General features: G+C 39.7%; 3 protein-coding genes across 3 annotated transcripts; all 3 read left to right on the top strand.

Moving 5' to 3' along the window:
- The first annotated feature begins 3,902 nt into the window (after positions 1–3,902).
- LOC109974448 (parathyroid hormone-related protein-like) lies at positions 3,903–6,457 on the top strand. The gene is made up of 3 exons (XM_020624649.1): positions 3,903–4,339; positions 4,538–4,656; positions 5,343–6,457. Exons 2-3 carry the CDS (start codon positions 4,553–4,555, stop codon positions 5,731–5,733), a joined length of 495 nt encoding a protein of 164 aa, XP_020480305.1. The 5' UTR covers positions 3,903–4,339; positions 4,538–4,552; the 3' UTR covers positions 5,734–6,457.
- Positions 6,458–9,076: 2,619 nt separating this feature from the next.
- LOC109973025 (galanin receptor type 2) lies at positions 9,077–10,000 on the top strand. The gene has a single exon (XM_020622321.1). It carries the CDS (start codon positions 9,077–9,079, stop codon positions 9,998–10,000), a length of 924 nt encoding a protein of 307 aa, XP_020477977.1.
- An 8,332-nt stretch (positions 10,001–18,332) lies between these two features.
- On the top strand, positions 18,333–19,763 carry LOC109974637 (shaker-related potassium channel tsha2-like). Its single transcript, XM_020624945.1, has one exon. It carries the CDS (start codon positions 18,333–18,335, stop codon positions 19,761–19,763), a length of 1,431 nt encoding a protein of 476 aa, XP_020480601.1.
- Positions 19,764–21,497: the final 1,734 nt, after the last annotated feature.

Here is a 21,497-nt window from a genome sequence, read left to right on the forward strand (position 1 = left end):
AAAAATAGTTGCAGGAGTGCACAGAACATCTTTCACAAGGTCAAACATGTTGGATTTGCTTTTGAATCAGTCTTCTCGTCCTGTCTACAGCTTGTCACGTGATGTAACGCATTCCTTCTATTGGTTAATTGCAGCTTAGCGAGGAAAAGGGAGTGCTTGGTTTGCTGCAAGAGATCTCACTGCTAATGCAAACATGACAGAATCACTATCATGAGACTGAGATTGCACAGGGATCTAAATCATGCTCAAGGAATGATTTATTGTGCAGCCCTATTGTAAAACTTCTGATTTCATTGATTCTTTACAGCTAAATACAGTATATGGTTACAGATGACATTAAGTATTATACAGGTTTGCTGAATGTCATGTTCAGCAGAAACTGGACTGTTTCTTGTACTGGATGATTTACCAGCTTTCATTTGGCTACACTGTTCAAATTTCTCTTAAAGCAGGAACAGTGTTCAGAGTTAAAGGGGAGTGGTGCTGTGAAACAGTAATAAAATAACAGAGGATGCTGACAGCGTCAGTGTGCGACTTGTGTGGGAATTAACACTGACTTACTGGCACAGACAGAATTGTAATGTACACGCCAAGTACATAATGACTGTGAATGTGACTCTATAACAAAAGCAGGAACTGCTGCTGTAACTAAAGCCAGGGGTTATAGCTAACGCCAGGATTTATGACATAATAGGGTGGGCCAATACAGTTAATAGGTACAACATAACCACAAATAGATGCTGAACCCTGAATTTATAGATGAAATGAGGGCGTTTCTCTGGATGCAGTGTGTATGAGTTAGCTGCTTGGAACAGGAGGGTACAAATTCTTTTATACTGGGGTGGGTACAGTATACTCTATGTTCAGTATGTGTGAATGTGAAGTAGGTGTAGTGTGAAAAGGATGAAAAACGGATAGGAATACTGTTCTGTGTTGAGAGTGCAATTTAGCATGAATCAAAAGCAGCTTTCCTGGCTCCCATTCCATACGCTAATGTCTGCCAGGAAATGGGACTTTTTTGCAGGTAAAGTCTTTGCAGAATGGAATCAAGTGAGGTATTTTTCCCCACAGAATGTTAAAAGTGTTGTAAGTTAGGGGTAGACTCACTGGAAACAGAAGAAAGCTGAAATTATTACAGCAAGGGGGGTCTGCCATGTATTTGTCTCAGCCTTAAACCCTTTCTGGACCTCTTGCAGAACTGAATCATGATGACTGCTTGTAAAATACTAAGCCTTCTATTAAGTAGTTTACCCCAAACCGTTCTACAGTCTAGCCTGCAGTGATTCTGCTAATCATCACTACTCACAGAAATATTTTGTGTGTAATTAATGAGGAGCAATGCAAGTTATTCCATGTAGTACCATACCATACCATACCATACCATACAAACTTTATTTATAAAGCACTAAAACAACTGAAACGGACCAAAGTGCTGTACAGTGTGATTAACAATATACATTAAAAATAAACACAACTTAGTAATAAGTAAAATACTGCATGTAAGTATAATAGCCACAAATAATTCAGGATTTTGAATCTTAACAATTACACTAACAGTTTAACAATGAGTTCCTAAAAATAGGAGCAGCTGACTCCTGCCAACTTCAGATGGTGTAAAACCTATGAGTGTTTGAAACTTTTGGGGCAACATTTTTAGTAAATATTCTGGTATTGTGTTTTGTCATGAAGAAATATTTCACCCAATGCAGCGGTGTGCTTGGCTGATGTGCTTTTAATCAACAAAGGCACAGGCTGCAGACTGGCATATGTTAACCATGAGTAGAGGCATGTATTGTTGGTTTTAGTTTCTGTATGGGCAGTGTTGAAAATGCTAAAAATATAAAAAAATGACTAATCTTATGTTTGAAAATAGCATTCCTTGCCTAATCAGTCTCAGGATGATAACAGATGACAGGTAATTAAAATAGACTGAATAACTACTGGCTACTGTTAATATTATTTGCACCCTGAGGCAATTCCATCCAAGGAGTAGACACACAGTTAAGATATACTGGTTAAAACACAACACTTTCTCCAATCACACATAACACAAAGGCCTAACACTTACATGCAACACATTTTCATACTTGTAGAACAAATTATCCCGAGGGAAATGTGATTGTGTGTAACAAATTCATGGCAATCCATCCAATAGTTGCTGAGACACTTCAGTCTGAACCAAAGGGGTAGACTGACACTGCCACCTCTATGAGCCAAATCACTAGCATGGCTAAAAAGAAAAACAAACAAAAACCAAGTCTAATGAATTGTGACAGATGAAAACAGTTTTAAGTACAGCAAAGAGGATATCGGTAGTTTGTACAGAGACAGAATGTAAAATGCACTCACTGAACTATTCTGCAGTGATGATTCAAGTTAGGGTTCATGACCCAGAAATGAAACACAGGAACATTTACCAGGGTTGAGAACAATCTGCTGCCAGACCCAAGCTGAGTTTAACCACAACTGGGGCACTCTCATGAGCACTCTGAGTAGTAATATGCATTTTCATATCAACTGTTCTTTCATTCAGGTACAATTACATTATACAGTGAGATAACACTGAACAAACTCTAGAACACGCTCACATGGTACTAGGTGTGTGCCATACTGAAATAAAATACATCAGTAAATAACCCACGTGATTTTTAATGCTTCTACATGGCTTAAAAAAAGCAGTTGCTAACAAATGGCTAAATGAGACTACAGAGGCTGTCTGGGATATTAGCCATCATCTTGGAGACTCATCTAAACCATTTACAACCTTGTTATATTTAAGCTTGAGCACTTGTAAACTATTTTAACTAACTGACACAGCCATGATCACTAGCTAGATTAGGTCACACTAAGAGGAAAGGATTTTGTAGAAGAGCTAAACACTATAAATCAAATTACAAGTTGGAAGCCGTGGTGTACCTGCAAACTCTTAGTCCTGTTCAATTATGAATGAATCTCCTTGTTTTTACATCTTCATTTGCAAAAATAATTTTAAAAGGATGACCAATCAGTTCTTTATCAATAACATTAAAATGTCATCATAATTTCATTGAAATTATGAATAAATGCTCCATGTCTGCTACCCATTATTAAAACAAAAAGTATTTATTTCTAAAGCAATTAACTCCAAATTATAGACCAATTAAAAGTCACATTTTAGACAGTTACAAAGAATTTATAGGTCTGGCTGGAACCATAATCACAATATAAATAGACATTTAGAGCATCAGTTTGTTATGCTAAAAGGCACTGTTAAGCTACGGAGCAGAGCTATCTCTCCAACTGCTGAATGTTTTCAGTAAAATTAAAAATTTGGCTGGATGCTTAAGACTCGGGTCAACAACCTGGGAATGTGTACAGCTGTCTTGGTGCAAAGCCCCCCACTTTCCTTATTAGCTGAATATAAGAGATACCTCAAAGCCCACTTTAACCATCGGCGGTCAGCTGGTTTGCTGAGGCAGAGTAGAGGTGAATTGAATGGTCTGCAGTGAGAGGCTGTGGGCTGAGGTCATGGTCATTCTCCCCTGGGAAAGTGGTTAGACCTGGCTGTTTACTTTGGAGTAACCCTGCCCCTCCCTTTATACTGTACGCTTTCTGCTTGGAAACCTACGATTACTTTCAATGGTGCACACCTGTCATTCCTGACCTCTTTAAGATGAAATTATTAATAGGCTTTGACATCTAAAATCATTTGAAAGTGATTAAAATTTTCCCCCCAGCTATGTTTAGTATACCCTTTGAGGTATGTTGGGTTGGATGCTATATGGGCACCACCTTCTTGTCACAGCAGGTGTGTGTGAAGGGTTCAGGGGAGGGAGAGAGGTGTGGGTTGGGTGTACTGGACTTAATGGGTATGGGCTAAGGTAGTGCCTGCATCTTCACCCAAAGTGGAGCTCGACTTTCTCTCTGTGCCTCGCTCAGACAGACTCACACAGGCTCACTCACAGCGTTGGACTGAAAAACGTTCTCAGCTCCGGCCAACAGAGGAGATGCTTCAGCCTTACTCTTCATGAGATTAATGCAGGACTGAGTGAAGTGGCAGCTCTGCAGCTGATGGGTCTGCTGCCCTTTCTATCTTTATCTCTCTTTTAGTTGGGACGCTAGAGAGAAATAAATAGCTCGACACACACTGTTGGGAGGCAAATGAATGAAGCAGAACGACAGGGGATTTCCCAGGCTGCTTTCACACCAATGGATCTGGACACAATTTCTGAAACAGACAAACTGGATTTGATAGAATAGTTTTTGTTTTGTAAATTAATCCTTGCAACAAGATTATCTCTAAAGAGCTTGCAGACTGACCTTTGTGGATTTTTACTGTAAAAAAAAACAAAAACACCATGTAAGTCTAAGTTTCTTCTTTACTTTAAAAACTTCTTAATGCACAAGTTATGTCACCTGGATACACTGTGTATTGATATATCAACTATCTACTCTGCTACTAAAAATAACTGTTGAATTGAAGGTATAGGATTTAATATTAAGTCATGAAACAAAGTTTTGATTAATTAATTAAAGTGATTTTTTTTGTATTCTTCAGATCTTTGGCTCAAGGATGTGCTCTGTGGTCATGCTTCATCAGTGGAGTCTGACTGTGTTCTTGCTGTGCTCCCCAGTGACTCTTGATGGTAGACCAGATGATGTACCTAGCAGCAGAATGTGAGTTCTATATTATATTACCTTTGAAAAGCATATAAAACTTATTCAGTGCTATGAAATAAAGAACTTCAGAAAGAAAGGACTAATTCATGATTGAACATGATGCATCAAAATGTTTGAAAGATTCCTGTTTCCTGATTTTAAAACAATTATAGATTCAAAGTTCTCTTTCTTTATTTCAGCTTTCAGCTTGTTGGTGTCTTGAGTGCAGACTAGTGATGGGCATCAGAAATTTGTTTATGCTGCCATCTACTGTACTGTGGCTCCTTGAAGCCTGACCTTAAATTTCAGTTACCAACACTTTAAGTCTGCTTCCACATACAAACTGAACACAGTGGTGTTACATGAAATTACAGCATGGATTAAAACAAAAAGATGTTTGAGTTTACCTTATTCACCATTTTAGTTTAGTGTGTGTGACACGTCTAATGAACCACAGTGATGAATATAGTGAAAGTATAACAAAGACAATATTAGTTTTGTTGTCTCCAAAATCTGGAATTCAAGTCAAAGTGTCTCACGGGCAAGCAAAGAGAAATCTGACAGATTTAAGACAGAATAAAAAAAAAAGGTGAATTTAGTACTGGTCCCCTTTCATGTATAATGCAGCTGTAAGATGTTATTAACTTTTATGTAACCTCTTCCTGTATTAACTACATCACCTGACTGTCATTTTTTCCTATAAGGAGGAGGTCCGTGAGCCACGCCCAGTTGATGCATGACAAGGGCCGATCCCAGCAGGAGTTCAAGCGTCGTCTGTGGCTGCAGCAGCTGCTGGAGGAGGTGCACACAGCTGATGAGCGAACGCCACCTGTGGAGAGCAGAACCCCAAGCCAAACCTTCAGTGGGAATGCCCTGTACCAAAAGCCCCCAGGTGCCACTAAGAACCTCCCTGACAGGCTTCAGCTGGACGAGGAGGGCCCTAACCTGCCCCAGGAGACCAACAAAGCTCTGGCTTATCAGGACCAGCCTCTAAAATTGGCCACCAAGAGGAAAAAGAAAGTGAGGTCAGGCCGCCGCAGAGAGAATGACAAGAAGCGGAGGCGAGCACGGTCTGTCACAACAAATGAGCCATGAAGTATGCGGTACACTGGCTAAGAAACTCCCAACAGCCTTTATATGGTACTGCCCTAAGACGCTGACACAGGGTCAGCTAGACTGAGGTCTGACAGACAGACTTGAACAATGGCTGACTCAGTCATTTCATATCAAGGCCCCGGGGTTGTGCTTGTACAATAATATTTTTCCGTCTTTGTATTTTAACACAATCTCATACTTTCTGGAGTTTCATCGTAGCATTTTCTTAGCTATTTATTTGGAAGCTCTTTACGACTCTGTAACCGTGGTGTACTTCAAAAGAGCGCTACATGTTGTCATTGCTAACCAGCTATGCACACAAATAGAGTACCAGAGGAAATATTTATTGCCTGAATATAATGTAACATGACAAAAAATGGGATGCTGAGTCTTCTACTTTTGTTTGGCTCTATACTGTATGTGTTGGCTATCGTGGACTTACAGTTACAGACAAATTTCAATGAATACATCTGTTCAAACTGTTCTGGCATAATTTATTTCACTTTGAAAGTGTGTATTTATTTTGTGAACTGTGTGATCACGGTGCTGCTGACTAAATTCCATAATGCACTTTAGTTATATCCTGTAAATGTTCTTTTGTGGTTGAGTTTCATTTTGTTGCTTTTGTATGGTCCCACTTTCTTACCCCCTCATGAACCTGTAACTTATTGGATTCTTCATCAAATTCACTCTCATCATTTTACAGTATAGTTTATTTTTATAGAACAAGCCCAAGTCAGGAGCTGTCAGACTCATTTAATGTTCTTCACTTGCACTGAGGGCATACTGTACGTTTCCAGTTAATCAAACATTAAAATGTAGCTGTTAGAAATATTTTGATCTATAGTGTCTTTGTGTTTCAGCCATATGTGGCCCGAATGTATCATTTACAGTAGGTAGCTTAGGCCGTACAGAGGATCAGCCATTCATAGTAAAACTGATGGTTCAATCTCCAACTCCCACTGTACAGATGTGGAAGTGACCTTGAGAAAGCCACTGAGTGAGCATCTATCAGATGAATGCAGTGTTGTAATGTTTGTCCCATTACTGCATACATGGGTAGTTCCCTTCCAAAAAAAGGTTTTTTGATAAAAAAAAACAAAAACAAAACAGACTGTTGGTTCTCTGTCATTAGAGTGTCAATGATGCCCTACAACACAGTAGAGCAGATTAATCTCCAACATAGTTATAAAGTTATTTCTAAAATCCAAAGTTGATATGGAGTCAAGTAGGGATATCAGTTATTTAAAATGTATATCTACTAATCATTTTCTTGAGTGGTAAATTATTTGTTTTGTATATAAAATACCAAAATTACTACAACATGAATACCACACTTTTCTGTAGTCCACCAGTGAAAGACAAGCTGAAGGTTGTGCTATTACAACGATAGAAATACATTTTATGTATTGAATACAGCCATATAACTATATGTTTAGCAGTTAATTACCTTTAACCAAGGCACTTGCCTCTACAGAGACCGCTTCAAATTGCTTGTTTCGGCCAAGTTAACGGTCAAAAACCCAAAGACAATCAGCGTACATTCATACATGACAAAGAACAGTAGCACATCTTTACATTTGAAAAGCTGGAACTTTACCCATTTTTGTCCCTAAAGCCTTCAGTTAGTAAGGAGCAGGCCTGTAAGCCCATTAATAACCACATCGTGAACAATCAAAGTGACTGAATATAAAGAAATGGAATGATGGAAAATGGGCAACAAGGTGATTTAATGACCATGGGCCTGGTTACAATCAGCAGTAAGTAGCTGTGCGTCTTTGAGCACAGCACTGAATCACTTTCAGCTTTTGTGGTATGTGTTTCCTTACTAAAAGAGGGGTTTTCTGTTGGAAGAAAATAAGGAAGTGTAAGATTTGGATCAAAACAGGCTTTTGAATTTTAGCATAATTGTGATAGGGGTAGAAAAAACGAAACAGTTTTTGTTGATTTATTGGCATGAGCAGAACAAAATGAAGCTGTTCATGTCCCATTTAAGAACATGTGGCATTTTTAACAGCGACTGACTGAACAAATGCATCAGCGTCAGCTATATCCTGTCCTAAGAACAGCAGTGTACACCGTAAGCCATTAGCTGACACCGAGTCATAAATGCTGTGGAAAGCGTGATAAAGCCTCCATCAGGGGCTTGCACCTCACACAGAAGAAATCAATCAACCAATGGAGAGGCATTAATATCAGTTGAGAAGGGAAGGAACGCAGAATGTAATCAATGGCATGTACTGATTTTTAAATATAATTCTTACTGTATGAACAAAAACCCGTCTCCATTGAAACAAGGCTTTACAATGACTTTAATGAGTCGGGAAAGGTCAGTATAAGTCTTTACAAACAGCAGCACAGCCAATGCAGTCAGTAAGGTATTTTTATATCATATATAGGCTGACAGATCAGATCAACAAGTCCAATAGCTGTTACTAAAAATGAAAAATCTAAACACAGAGGGCTGCATGCTATACAGGCTGTAAAACCCATTGATATGATTTTGTAATATATAAAGAACACTGATAAACCTAAAACAAAAGCAAAAAATACACATACAATACAGCACTGCTCTCTCTGCAGCTTGTTGAAGGCCGTTCCCTTTAAACCTAGTCAACCAGAATCAATTTGACCCGAGTGATGTTTGCCTTTCTTCTCTCCACATTCAGCAGTCACAAAATTAAAATGAGTCCCGAGTGGCTACCAACTCTCCTTTCTTCAGTTTAACAGGATGGACACAATTAAAGGAGTGTTCTTCAATTTACACTGAGGATCATTTATTCACAAAGACAAATTAGAAGACACGACTCTGAGAAACGTCAAAATGGTGAGTTTGTCAAAATGACGGATTTGACACAATTTTAAAATGGCTATGAACTGTGATAAGACAAACACCTGTACCTGTTAATCACTATATTTAGTAGGAATACAGGTAAAAGCACAAGTCATTTAAAATATTCATTAAACATGTCTTTGAAAGCAGACAGTGATTTGATGTAATGATATACTTCTGTCACTCATGGGATTACTAAGCCTTCACAGATGCTATTTGATTTACTAAAAGCATTTTGGCCAAGCTAAAAATAAAGCTTACTTTAATACTGAGAGATATAAATAACATAAAAAAGGCTGTAACTAACAATTGTGTTGATTATTAATTACTTATTCATCTGCCTATTAGTTAATTAGTTGTTTTGTCTACAAAAAGTCAGAAAATGGTTTTAAAAAGGCAGGAAAAATAACTGAAACAACTAAAAATAAAAATTGTATATAAATTCTGTTTGATGCAAAACATTTATGATTTTTTTTTCCACTGAAAAGGTGATGTCAAGTCGGTGATAATATGGCTGCTCCCAATACCTATGGGCTGATCTTTGCCTGCACCTGTGGAGTGATCCTGGGCATTGGGCTCTGTGCCAACCTGCTGGTCTTCTCTCTGTTTGCCAAATATAACACGTTACGTAAAAACCGCCTCGACATCCTCCTATTCAGCATGGCTCTGGCTGACTTCCTCACCCTCCTGCTCATCCCCTTAACCCTGCACTCTGCTCTCAGCCACTCCTGGCCTCTGGGAAACATCTCCTGCAAGGTCTATCAGTTCCTGCTGGCCTTTAGCCTGGCAGCCAGCACCTACTCGCTCTGTGCTGTGTCCATGACTCGCGCCATGATCATCACCAACCCCTACCAACCACCCACCATGGACCTGGTCATCCTCATGTTTGTCCTGGTCTGGGCCCTCAGCTTCTTCATCAGCCTGCCGCTGCGAATGTTTGCTACAGAAGAGAGCATAACCCCGAGCCTGGCAAACTTCACTTTCTGCCTTCCAACCATTCATGAACACCACTACCAAGTGGTCTTAAGCCAGTTTGTACTTTACTACTTTGTTCCAATGCTGGTCATCGCCTTCAACTATGTCCGCCTGGCTCTCTTTCTCCACAAGAGCCCTGTAATGTCCGTGTCCAGTGCCAGGAACACCCGCCGAGCTTCTGTCATGGTGTTCTTGGCTGCTGCTACCTTCTCAGTGTGCTGGCTGCCTGGTTATGTGCTGGAGCTGTGTGTGTATCTGGGGCTGTATCACCATGGGCCAGCCTGGGAGATGTTCTACTTTATTTGCACTATGCTCCAGTACCTGCACCCCTGTGTCAACCCTGTGCTCTACGTGCTGCTGTCTAAGCGCTATCGCCACTGGAGGGCAGCCTGGCTCTTCAGCTGCAACAGGAACAGAGTGCAGCCGCAGGTCATCAGCATCACCACAGACAGCTTTTAAATTCAACTCATTTCTTTATATATCAGGCAAAGAAGTGGTCACAGTCACTTTGTTTACATTTGCTGTGTATACAAATCAACTACTTTTGTGAACAATAACATGGATGTTTTTGTGACTGCTTTCTGATTCCCCCTCCATGTTTGAGGCAGTAGAGGCTTGTAGAGTAGTAGAGCAGAGTAGAGGCTCGCTTCCTCAGTGCCACCAAGGCAAAATCCTGGATATTTACTCTACAGCACAGGATAGCAGGTCTATCTGATGACATTCTGTTAACTTACTATAATAAAGATGTGGCTGTACTGACATATTCCTACTCCACAGCAAAGTTAATTCATTTGCTTCACTTCTATTTCATGCCTGTAAAATAAAAAACAAACTATTATTTAAACACTCCATAAAGCTGTGTTACAGCGTCTAGGCACAACAAGCTCTAAAAACTCTCATATAACAAACTTTCACAGGCCAATTGTTGTTTCTAACTAGCAACAAATCATTCAAGTTTAGTTGTTTTGACAAAGGACAGCCATTAAATATGAGCTATATGTGCAAAGAAAGTTAGAACACCGAAAGGATAACTCGATAACTCAACCAAAACATGACATAATGACAAAACTGATCTATAACACTCTGGTTACAATGTTGCCTCAGATTTCAGTTCATTATTGTGAGTTTTATATATTTTTCAAAGTGCTAAATATCTACTACAGCAGTGTATGTTGAATTGCTAAGTTTAATTGTAATTATAGTTCTGCCTGGATTGGAAGGCTCCAGCAAGAGAATAAATACATGCAAGTAAAAAAAAAATTGTCATGCAGGAACTTTAACACGAGTCATAATTGTTATTTTGTTCAGATATTTTTCTCCTAAATACAGTGGTACTGTCTCTGGGCTGTGCTCTTCCAAATAAAGCTCTTAGTACTTTCTTTTATATTTATTTTTTCTGACAGCAGCAAAATTTATTCAAGACCTTTTCTGCTATTACAGGATACTGTTGCTGAACTGGATGCATCTTCATGTGACCCAGCATCATCCAGTGAGCCACTGACTTGGAGGGGGGTTAATTTGTTTAGACCCCCAGGTGCTGTTTGCTGTCCACTGGGCGGATCAACAGTAACACCACCAGCTTCATGCCATTCGTTGTCCACTAGCAGCACTCCCACCAGATAAAAGCACATACCTGGTACCCACTTTGTCAGACAATAGGCCTAAAGTTTGTACTGGGAGAGAGGAAAGCAGAGGGCTGTGTAGCAGGTGCTGGAATTATACAGAAAGCAAAGGGAATGAAAAGTGTGGCTGAGTGCTGGCAATCGTTGCAGTAATAGGAGACAACCTGCCTCTCCCTCTATCAGCTCGCCCCTTGACTTTTGGCCTTCTCTTTCGTGGACAGCAACAGCAGATGGCTTGACTTGTACACATTGGTCATCTGTAGCTTATCAGCATGTTGGATGGTAACGCAATAAAGAGCACGTGCTCAGGCTCTTCTATCTTTCCAGTAAACTATATTGAATGTATTTCAGAGTATAGAGATTGCTCTGCAGCTCCAGACCAAAGCAAGATTATCCATAAACAAAAGCGGGTATTAGTCTCATGACTGCTGAATGTTTCTTTATGAATATCTTGATATAAGATCTGACCATTTCAACCGACCAGAATTTGTTCTGATTCTCACAAACCTTGACTGCATTTCTTGGTTCCTGTTTTTCCAATGTTAAACGTATTATCAACAGATAATTGACTGAATTTTTACAAATGCCAGTATTTAATGCATCCACTGCTCAGCATCCTCTGATAAACACTAGCTTCCATTAGCCCATTAGCACCTGCACTAACTTAGTAACCATAACCCAAACAATAACATCCATCGTAGAAATCAGGGCTATTTCTAGAATTATTTTTATTATAAATGAATCCACCCATTATTTACCTCCATTAGTAAATTAATGATTTAGTCTATGAAATGTCAGAATATAGCAAAATATGAATAACATAAATAAATAAATCATAGTTTACTACAGCCAAAGGTCTTCAAATTCAACTAACCACCCAAATACCAAAATATCAAAAGATGCTCAATCTACATATTAGAGCTTTTCAACTGCTGGATGAGATTTAGAAATCAGATGTACAGTTTGCTAAAATGAAAATGCACAAACATATTCCGCAAAGTTTCTTTCCTTCTTGGATAAAAGATTCGGTATGTGAGCTAATGAGCTACACAGGTTACATTTAAAAGCATGTTCCCTTCAAAACACAACAGTGTATGTATCAAATACATGACTTACACACCCCTCCTATCTATGGGAAAACTGAAACTGGCTTACAAAAAGTATGTGATCATTTCTGAAAGCTTAATACTTATTCGCCTATATACAGCACAACAAACATGTGACAACTAATAAACAGTGTGGCAATGGCAGACTTCAGCAAACAGTGTAACTGGGCTCTTTACACACCAGGCAACACAACCACAGCAGTTGCACAGTTATGTTTATTCAAACCAGACATTGCACCATCAGAAAAGCCAGAGAAAGAGCAGAAAGACAGAGTAAAAGGTTAATATATTATTTGGCTATCAAAGTGGCCTCAGAAAAGGCAGACAAACTGTAGATTCTGCTCTGTGTTTAGAACATGGAATTAGGAAGGCTCAAATTAATAAAGTGTAGTGGCTGTTTTTCAATTTGAAAAGGCATATGAAGGAGGAGCTTTGGAAGGAGGGATTGATTATCCAACTACATCAAAATGTTTATTGATAGTCATTTAGTAGAAAATACTATTATACTACCTCAAGGTAGTATAATAAGTCCAGTTTTGTTTTCTATTATGATAAATAATATATTTCATGGAGTTAATAGATATATTATAGTCTCTTTATTTGCAGATGATGGGGCCAAGTGGAAAAGAGGTAGACATTTGAAAAATGTTAGAAAACAACTATTTTCTCTTCCATTAAGTACAGGTTGAACATTCATGGTACACTTCACAAGTTAAGCAATGCACATAGCTGGCAGAAAATAGTTATGGGCATGCAGTTTAAGATCAGAGCACCCCTGCCATGAGCTAATCATTCCATGGGCCATATAGGCGAGTGTTGAAGTAGTGTTGCTTGTTTATTTATAGGTGTCTCTAAGGTTCCACAGCAGAGGGTTGCTGTTTGAGCTGGATTCAGTTACAGCTCTGGTGAGAGCTGAAAATACAGCATCTGTACAGACACAAACTCATATAAAATCTTTAATGATCTATAGGCCTATTGTATTGGGCTGTATTTACAGCAGGTGTAATGTTAGGAGCTTATAGAAAATACAGTAGCTGTTGCATGAATATAGGTTGTGGGTGGAGAAAAGTAATTTATGAATATAACACAACTGGTAACAGCATCTTCCATAAAATGACAGCACCTCAGCATGTGCTGCCATCATACCAAAGCCTGTTAACCAGTAGCTACACGAGGTCCCACAAACCCTCTGTGCTCAAAAACATAGTCATGTAAAAATGTTGTTAGCTACACAGCAGAAATGCAACAAAATAAATACTTCTGCAACAATTAAGAATAAAGATAAATAGATTATTCAAAAATTAATGAAAAACAGGGAGAGAAATTAACCCTCATGCTTTGGATTGGCTTTGTTTCTGATTATGGGGTCAAAGGTCAAGGTCAAAGTGTTTATTTGTCATAGGCACAGTTAGGAAATGTGTTTCCCTGGACAATAAAATTCTTACTTTGCCGTCCACATGAATGCCACACAATACAAGTGAAAGTAATGAAGGAAGTAATGAAAGGTTTTTAAGAAGCAGGCATAAGATGAATGATTTAAAAGAAGCTAAATGGCAACAACTCACAATCCAGATGGTCAGCACTGGCCTTGGCCTGACCTAATATTGTGGTTCATTTGTCTGTTTACGTCACAGTGAAACATGTAGAGACATGGCAGGTGAGGCAGGCTATAAAAATTCTAATGTTTGGGTTAACATTGACTGTAATTCCCAGTGTGAATGTGATTTTTTTTCATCTAAAGAAAATGATGAGATAAAGGAAACTTTTACAAACAGAATGCTTTTTATGATTTTGCTATAGAGGCTTTGGTCTTGACTGGTTTTGGAAGAGAAGAGTTGCTGAACAGTTTGTTTTCAATTAATCGATTAATGAACTGTTAATGTGACCTCTAGTGGAGCTGCGAGCGATAAGCGCTGGGTGGTGTAGGATTAATATCAACAAAATGTAGCTTTGTGTGCAGGAGTATATTTTTTATTATTTTAACATAATTTTATTGATTAGATGTTTTAAAGTTTGGTCTCTAAAATGGCAGAAATTAGTAAACAATATTCATTAGAACGTTTTAAAACCACAAGGTGACATCATAAATTTGCCAAAGTCATACCAAATCTACAATTACATTAAACTAAGAAATGCAGAACATCCTTACATTTGAGAAGGTGTAACCAAAATATGTTTATAAATAAATCACTAAATTATTGATATTTTCATGATATTTGCAGATTAATTTTCTGTTGATCAGTTACTCAGTAATTCATCTAAATGGTTCAGTTCTAGTAGGGATATTATGAATCTTTCAAATGCAGTGTCTTGTTAATATTGTGATAAAGTATTAATTTTGAAACTCAACATATAAAAAATGAAGACAGCTGACACATATAAACTGATATTGATAGAAGTCAACAGGAACTCAGTTGACAAGGTGTTGGTCTTGCATCCAAATGCTTCTGAGCATAATTATATAAACATAAAGTTACCCATAAAAGATTGAGACCTTTGAAGTCATCCCTGTGGTTCTCTTGTGAGTTGATCCCTCCTGCACTTGCGCCAGCCAGGTCTGGACGACACTGTCTACTAAAAAAGGAAAAGGCTTGATCTAAGAGTGAAATAATAATCCAGGGTAGGTGTGGGATGGGAGGTAATTCCAAGGAACCCAGCCATCCGGATCTGAAGTATCCAGTTTCATCTCTCACTGCATGCTCTGCTACCTATCAGCAAAAACATGAACATCAACTTCAGATGACAGCAGGCTAAAACTGGTGGCTATCAAAACCCAGGAACTGGCAGCTTGGCTGTGATATCTCCTTTCTACAGTGAAACCCCTGGGTTCAGATGTCTCATGGTGAGGAGTCTGTGCTCCACTCACTTGCAGAACTGATAATGAGGACATCATAAACACAACTTAGGCTCTACTAGGAGAAAACGTTCACACTATTAATTCGATAGAGCTGTGCATGCTCCTCACATCTCAGCTTATACACCAGATGGTGAGTGAAAACTAACATATGATGCAAGTCATACTAAGTTCACTCTACTCTGAAAATAGTATTACATATCTGAACCGGTTCTGGGTCAAAGTTGTTGATAGTGTCATTTTCATGGAGCCTTCTGCACTGTTTAGAAGAATAAATAGAATCAGAAGATTTAAAGTAGAGCTTTTAAACAATGTAATATAATTTGTCAGTTTAGTGTGAAGAAGATGGAATCTGGTACAGATCAAGGCACACCTAAAATAACGTCCCCTGGGACAAAGCATCCCACAGGAGGGAGACTGTATTTAACAGATTCAGTCAGAGGCTTCCCAGAAGTACAGTATACTATAGCTTTATATCTCTATAGACTCATTCTAGTGTGTGAGACAGTGTCATCACCAACTCTATAGTGCACACATGCCAGACTGGATCGAAGTTCATTCTGTGCAGAGCAGCTGACACTAGAATGATGTGATCCAAATGAGCTGTTGACTAGTGTGGCTAACCTTCTAAACACTTCTCTTTCAATTTATAACACACTCTCAGTGCACACACAAACATGATATGCACATGTGTTCATTCACTAATTACAATAATAGCAATTCCGGATACACACACACAAACACACACTTTGTAAATACTTGGACTGAGCTTCGGAAGGAGGTGAAAGCCAAGAGGAGTCAGTGACACGAGCTGCCACCGATTACCTAACGTCTGTAATGGGTAGGGAAGGAAATTCATCCTGTCTTTATTTAGACGAAGACGCACTTCGGAGGATGAAGTGCAGTTCATCAAAATGGTAATAGACATGGAGTCCTCATAAAAAAATAAAGTTGTGGTGTTTCTCAATATCAGATCAGTGCTAACATGATTCAGTTTTAGAACAAATAAAACATGACTAAGTTATTCAGTCAACTCATAACGGACCTTTCAATCATACTGTTGAGACTATTTGAGATAGTTTGTTCTGTGAATAGTTGTATTTAATGTCACACAAGCACAATTAATGAATCATGAAGATATAAATATCAGACGAGATCACTGATTTTCTCATAATAGTTTTCTGCAGAATGATGAGAAAGTACATTTTTTTGGTCGGAGTAAATCCACGATGTCTTGTTACCATTGGAGTCTCCTGCATCATAAATCGAGTCATTAATAATGAGGGGAGTAAACTCGTAGTCAGCATTCATGCAGCCTGCAGACTCTATGGCATGTGTCTCCCAGGCTACTGTATATCTAATTACATGAGCTCATGTAATAAGTGTCAAATATGCACAAATATGCATATCTATCCATCTTTAAGTAAATGTATGGATGGTGGAAACAAATGCATGGCAACAAAGGAAATCTTGTTATACTTTTGCTGAGTAATAAAACAAGGTAATATGAATACTGTACTCAAATGGTATTATTATTGTAGATGGGGGGGCTACTGTAGATCTTGATAATCGTAATAATTAGTCTTAAATTCTTTCACTCTTTGGCTTTTACTGAATTTAAAGAGTCACGTGTGCATGTGTCCATTCCTCAGCTTGTTTGTTATGGTGTGTTTCCGTGGGTACAGTCAAAGCCTGACACATTGGCGTGACCCAGTCATTTAATGAATGCTATATGCTAGCATAATAGCAGCAGGCACCACTGTGTCATGACACTGACATTTGACTCTGAAATCCAATCCTTCACTCATTAATGGAAAGGCTAAACAACACTGCACTCCTTTGGGAACTCCTGCTTGTCAACTTGACTGCAAAACAAACACACAAATCTCTCATAACATACAAGTTTAATGTAGCATGTTATATCTGCCAAAGATTGCCTACATTTATGTAATAACACAAACTGCCCAAGTTGATTTTAGTAACACTGATTAGCACCTTTGTGCTATTATTGTGCACCTGTGTCTACAACTGCCATGACTGACATAACAGATACAGCCTTATGAAGGCAATGAAAGTGGAAAAACAGAGCTATAAATAGATATAATGCTGCAGTCCACAAGTAACTTTGCTCTGTCAGGTTTTTATGATTCTGTCTTTAAGAACAAAAGAAGAAACTGTTCTGTCAAAGAGTAAACCTTGAACACTTTGTTTTTATCCTGCCAGTGGAGGATTTGCAGTCTGATCAGAAATTATTACAAATGGAAGTATATTTGCAGTTTTTTTTTCTCAACTCATTGACCCCTGAGGCTAGTCCCTCTGATGGTCCCCATGTTCCAAGTTGAGCCCTGTAAGTGCAATGAACGATGAAGTTTGGCTGCTTCCTGAAGCAAAATCTCTAGCTACTCAAGTGTCAGGCAAGCCAGCATTTTCCACTGGCTGCATCCAGGAGGGGTCGGAGTTACAAGGCTCTGTGCTTCGAAACATTCAGATTATTCATTCTTATATATTTCAAGACACAATTAATATGAAGCTGCAGAAAAAACAGGTCTAAGTTTGGCAATCTAAATGTGTTTGTCACGGTCGTCTGTGGTTTTTAAAACTGTGGGCTGTGACCCAAAGCATACACACGCTGGGTCCTGGAGGTTCCCCTTGTGGCAAGAATAGCCCCATGATTTCATGAATGAGGGACCCGCAGGGCGAGAGACTGCATTTCTGAGTAGACTCTGGATCTGGATACTTACCTCGCTTTAAACAAAAGAAGTGGAATACATTCACTTGCAACTCATTTTAAGTATAGTACTTTAGTGTTTATTTGGAAATCAGTGCACTCCTAAACTGAAGTGAATGTGAGAGGGACAGCAGCAGCAGCAAATGTCATCTGGTCTTCCAACTTGGGGAGGGCTTTGGAGTTTAAAATGGTGTAAATATGATAGCCACCTCTAGCCATCAGTATAGCTTTTGCAATTGGAGATCTGTTTGTACCACTGAAAGGTGACAGTTCAGAAGGAGAAATCTGACAAAAGAACGGTGTAAATCAACAACAGTACAACGATCGTGGATATCAACAAATAAAACCATTGGGACTTGAGGTGCAAAAGGCGCAGAAACTTGGCTTGGGTGGCTGCATGCAAGTTGAGAGGACGCACGAGCAGAGGGGCAAGAGGAAGACACCGAGGAGGTGACGGATTTACCCTCAGAAGGGTAAAAAGATGACTGTGGTATCCCAAGAGAACTACGACGAGACTGTGGCCATTACTCCTTTGTTGCAAGATGTTCCTGACGTGGAGCCAGTGGACCAGGAACGCAGCGAAAGGGTGGTCATCAACATCTCAGGTCTGCGCTTTGAGACGCAATTAAAGACCCTCTCCCGCTTCCCGACCACGCTTTTGGGAGATCCATGTAAACGGATGCGCTTCTTTGACCCACTGAGAAATGAGTACTTTTTTGACAGGAACAGGCCGAGCTTTGATGGCATCCTCTATTATTACCAGTCAGGGGGTCGGCTTCGGAGGCCTGTGAGTGTACCTGTGGATATTTTCCTGGAAGAAATAAAGTTTTATGAACTTGATGAAGAAGCCATAGAGCTTTTCCGAGAAGATGAAGGCTTGTCAAGAGAAGAGGACCGCCCGCTGCCTACCAACGAATTTCAGCGACAGTTATGGCTCCTGTTTGAGTATCCAGAGAGTTCAGGACCTGCACGGATAATTGCCATTGTGTCAGTTATGGTTATTTTGATATCCATTGTTATATTCTGCTTGGAGACATTACCTGAATTTAGAGAAGTTCCCATAGTGCACAACAACAACGGAAGTGCACAGGGCAAAGCGATCAGCCCCTTCACAGATCCATTTTTCATAGTGGAGACACTTTGCATCGTGTGGTTCTCATTTGAATTCACTATGAGGTTTCTTTCCTGTCCTAGCAAAGCAGTTTTCTTTAAAAACATTATGAACCTGATTGATGTTGTGGCTATAGCTCCATATTTTATCACTCTGGGCCTAGATCTTGCGGAGCATCAAGGCAGCAGTCAGCAGGCTGCCTCTTTGGCCATACTGAGGGTCATTCGTCTGGTCCGTGTCTTTAGGATTTTTAAACTCTCCAGACACTCCAAGGGTCTCCAGATTCTTGGCCAAACACTTCATGCAAGCCTCAGGGAGCTGGGACTGCTCATATTCTTTCTGATAATTGGAGTGATTTTATTTTCCAGTTCGGTTTATTTTGCAGAAGCTGAAGACCCTGAGTCTGTATTTACAAGTATTCCTGATGCCTTTTGGTGGGCTGTGGTGACAATGACCACAGTTGGTTATGGAGACATGTGCCCCTCCACCATTGGAGGGAAGTTCATTGGATCTTTGTGCGCCATCGCCGGAGTACTCACCATAGCATTACCTGTTCCTGTAATCGTGTCCAATTTCAATTATTTCTACCACAGAGAGAACGACGACGATGAAAACCTTCAATATGTACACGTGACTTGTGGGCAGCAACCACAACACTCCCGTGTTGAAAGTGATTCAAACAAAAGTAATCAGTCGCTGTCCAAAGCAGGGTCCTATCAGGAAAGCGACGACTTGGAAACTTTAGCATGTCCAAACATAAACCCACTGGAGAAATACACGGGGAAACTGACAAATGTATGAAGAAGACGACCTTATTTCTGGTGAGTTGACTTCCAGTGGAACGCAATATGCTTCTTCATTTTGGATGCTGCAGGTGTTTATCACACACTTATAATGGTTCACAAAGTGGAGCTTCATACCTTTGATACAGCGCTCATCAAAATGCGAACTGACTTACTTTCACTGTAATTTAATTCACCAGATGACAGATAAGAAAAATGTTCACTGCTGCGAATGCTATTTCCTTATATTGGGGCTCCTTGGAAGAAAAAATAAGAGAGGGACTGGGGATTAAAGTGGAACACATTTGGGAACTTCCGGGGCTGACGGCAATTGAGCCATAACAAATCTGTCAACTTAGCGAGGAAAATTGTAATAACCAAAGAAACTGAAACTGGGGGTGTTGTTTTCAGCTTTACAGTTGAGGCATGGACAACTCCTCAGTTGACAGTGAGCAGGTGTTTTTTCTTTGCACAAAGAAATGGCAGCACAAAACACCCATCATCCTTCTAGTGTTGAGAAAACTGCGCTGCCTATTCTAACAACCCCAAAGCCTTGAATAAAGTAGACGAGGAGAGCCCAGCCGTGCGCCAAAGCGCCAACAAGGCACAGGGCAGTCAGTTACTCACAATGGAGAGCTCAACGAACACAAAACCGAGAAAGTAATCTCTGTCACAGTAGAGTTTGGGTTTAGGCAGTGTGTGTGAGTGTGTGTGAGAGAGAGGGTATGTGTGTCGGGCTTGCGTTGTGTACTGCACTGTGGAAATCTGGCTGCTGCGATGAGCACAGTGCCGCTTATTTAGCTCTCCTCTGCATTCAGGCGTTTGAGATACTGTTTGTGGCGGACATATCCTCGTGCGCAAACACCAGAGGCTTTTGGTGTTATGCATCTTTACGCCCCAAATGCACAGTTAAACACTGTGTAGACCTTCTTTGCAAAACTGTTTATAATTGGTAAAGTCAGCTCAGGAAGTGAGTAACAAATTTTAAGCAGCATACTGCAGAGATTTTGGGCGGTAGGACCCCTGCGATGTGAAACGTTTTCATTGGGCAGAGACGCATTTGAAGACAGGAGATAGGACAGATCACACGGACATAGACGCTGGTGATGGAGTCGAGCCAGCAGGTGTTGAGGGGAGCCTTGGAGAGTGAGCGCCACTCTGTGGATGATAAAAATCTCTGCAGACAACGCTTCTTCTCACCAGCGTGCGAATTAACCCTCTACTTGACTGTCTTAAGCCCATAAGATCCTCTGCTTTCTCTCAGCTCCTAATGTTAACACAGACTTTTGTTTTCTGCTTACTTGCAGGAGGCAGACGATTAAGTGACGCTGAAGGTGGGTGCAACAAAATGCAAACGTGGCATTCTCTTCTTCTCCAAAATCTTAGATCATTTTCTCACGGATTACTATTGCATTGCCAGGGATGTAGCCTACAGAGACCTCACGGTGGAAACGCTTGCAAAAACTTTACCCTGCCGTAATGGACATTGTGTGTAATATCATTAGGAAAAAAAATCAACATTCTTTTGTCATGATTTCATAAATGACCACGCTTTGTGAATATACTTCGTTTTTATGTCTGAATGCCCCCTTTCTTAAACAGCTTATAATGCAAAGTTACCTCTGTGTTGTTACAAACATCCAAATTGCATTAGAGCTGGCTGCAAACCGCGTAGCCAAAAAGATGCCATTTCAGCATGACGTGAATTCATTTTGAATTTTAAATGTGATAATATATTTATTTTTCTAATTTG

Source organism: Monopterus albus, unplaced genomic scaffold, assembly GCF_001952655.1.
Source record: "Monopterus albus unplaced genomic scaffold, M_albus_1.0 scaffold7.1, whole genome shotgun sequence".
NCBI lineage: Eukaryota > Metazoa > Chordata > Actinopteri > Synbranchiformes > Synbranchidae > Monopterus > Monopterus albus.

Coding starts and splice junctions, on each gene's coding strand:
- LOC109974448 (XM_020624649.1), top strand. CDS start 4,553: ATGTGCTCTGTGGTCATGCTTCATCAGTGGAGTCTGACTGTGTTCTTG. Junction 4,657..5,342: donor GATGTACCTAGCAGCAGAAT/GTGAGTTCTATA, acceptor TTTTCCTATAAG/GAGGAGGTCCGTGAGCCACG.
- LOC109974637 (XM_020624945.1), top strand. CDS start 18,333: ATGACTGTGGTATCCCAAGAGAACTACGACGAGACTGTGGCCATTACT.
- LOC109973025 (XM_020622321.1), top strand. CDS start 9,077: ATGGCTGCTCCCAATACCTATGGGCTGATCTTTGCCTGCACCTGTGGA.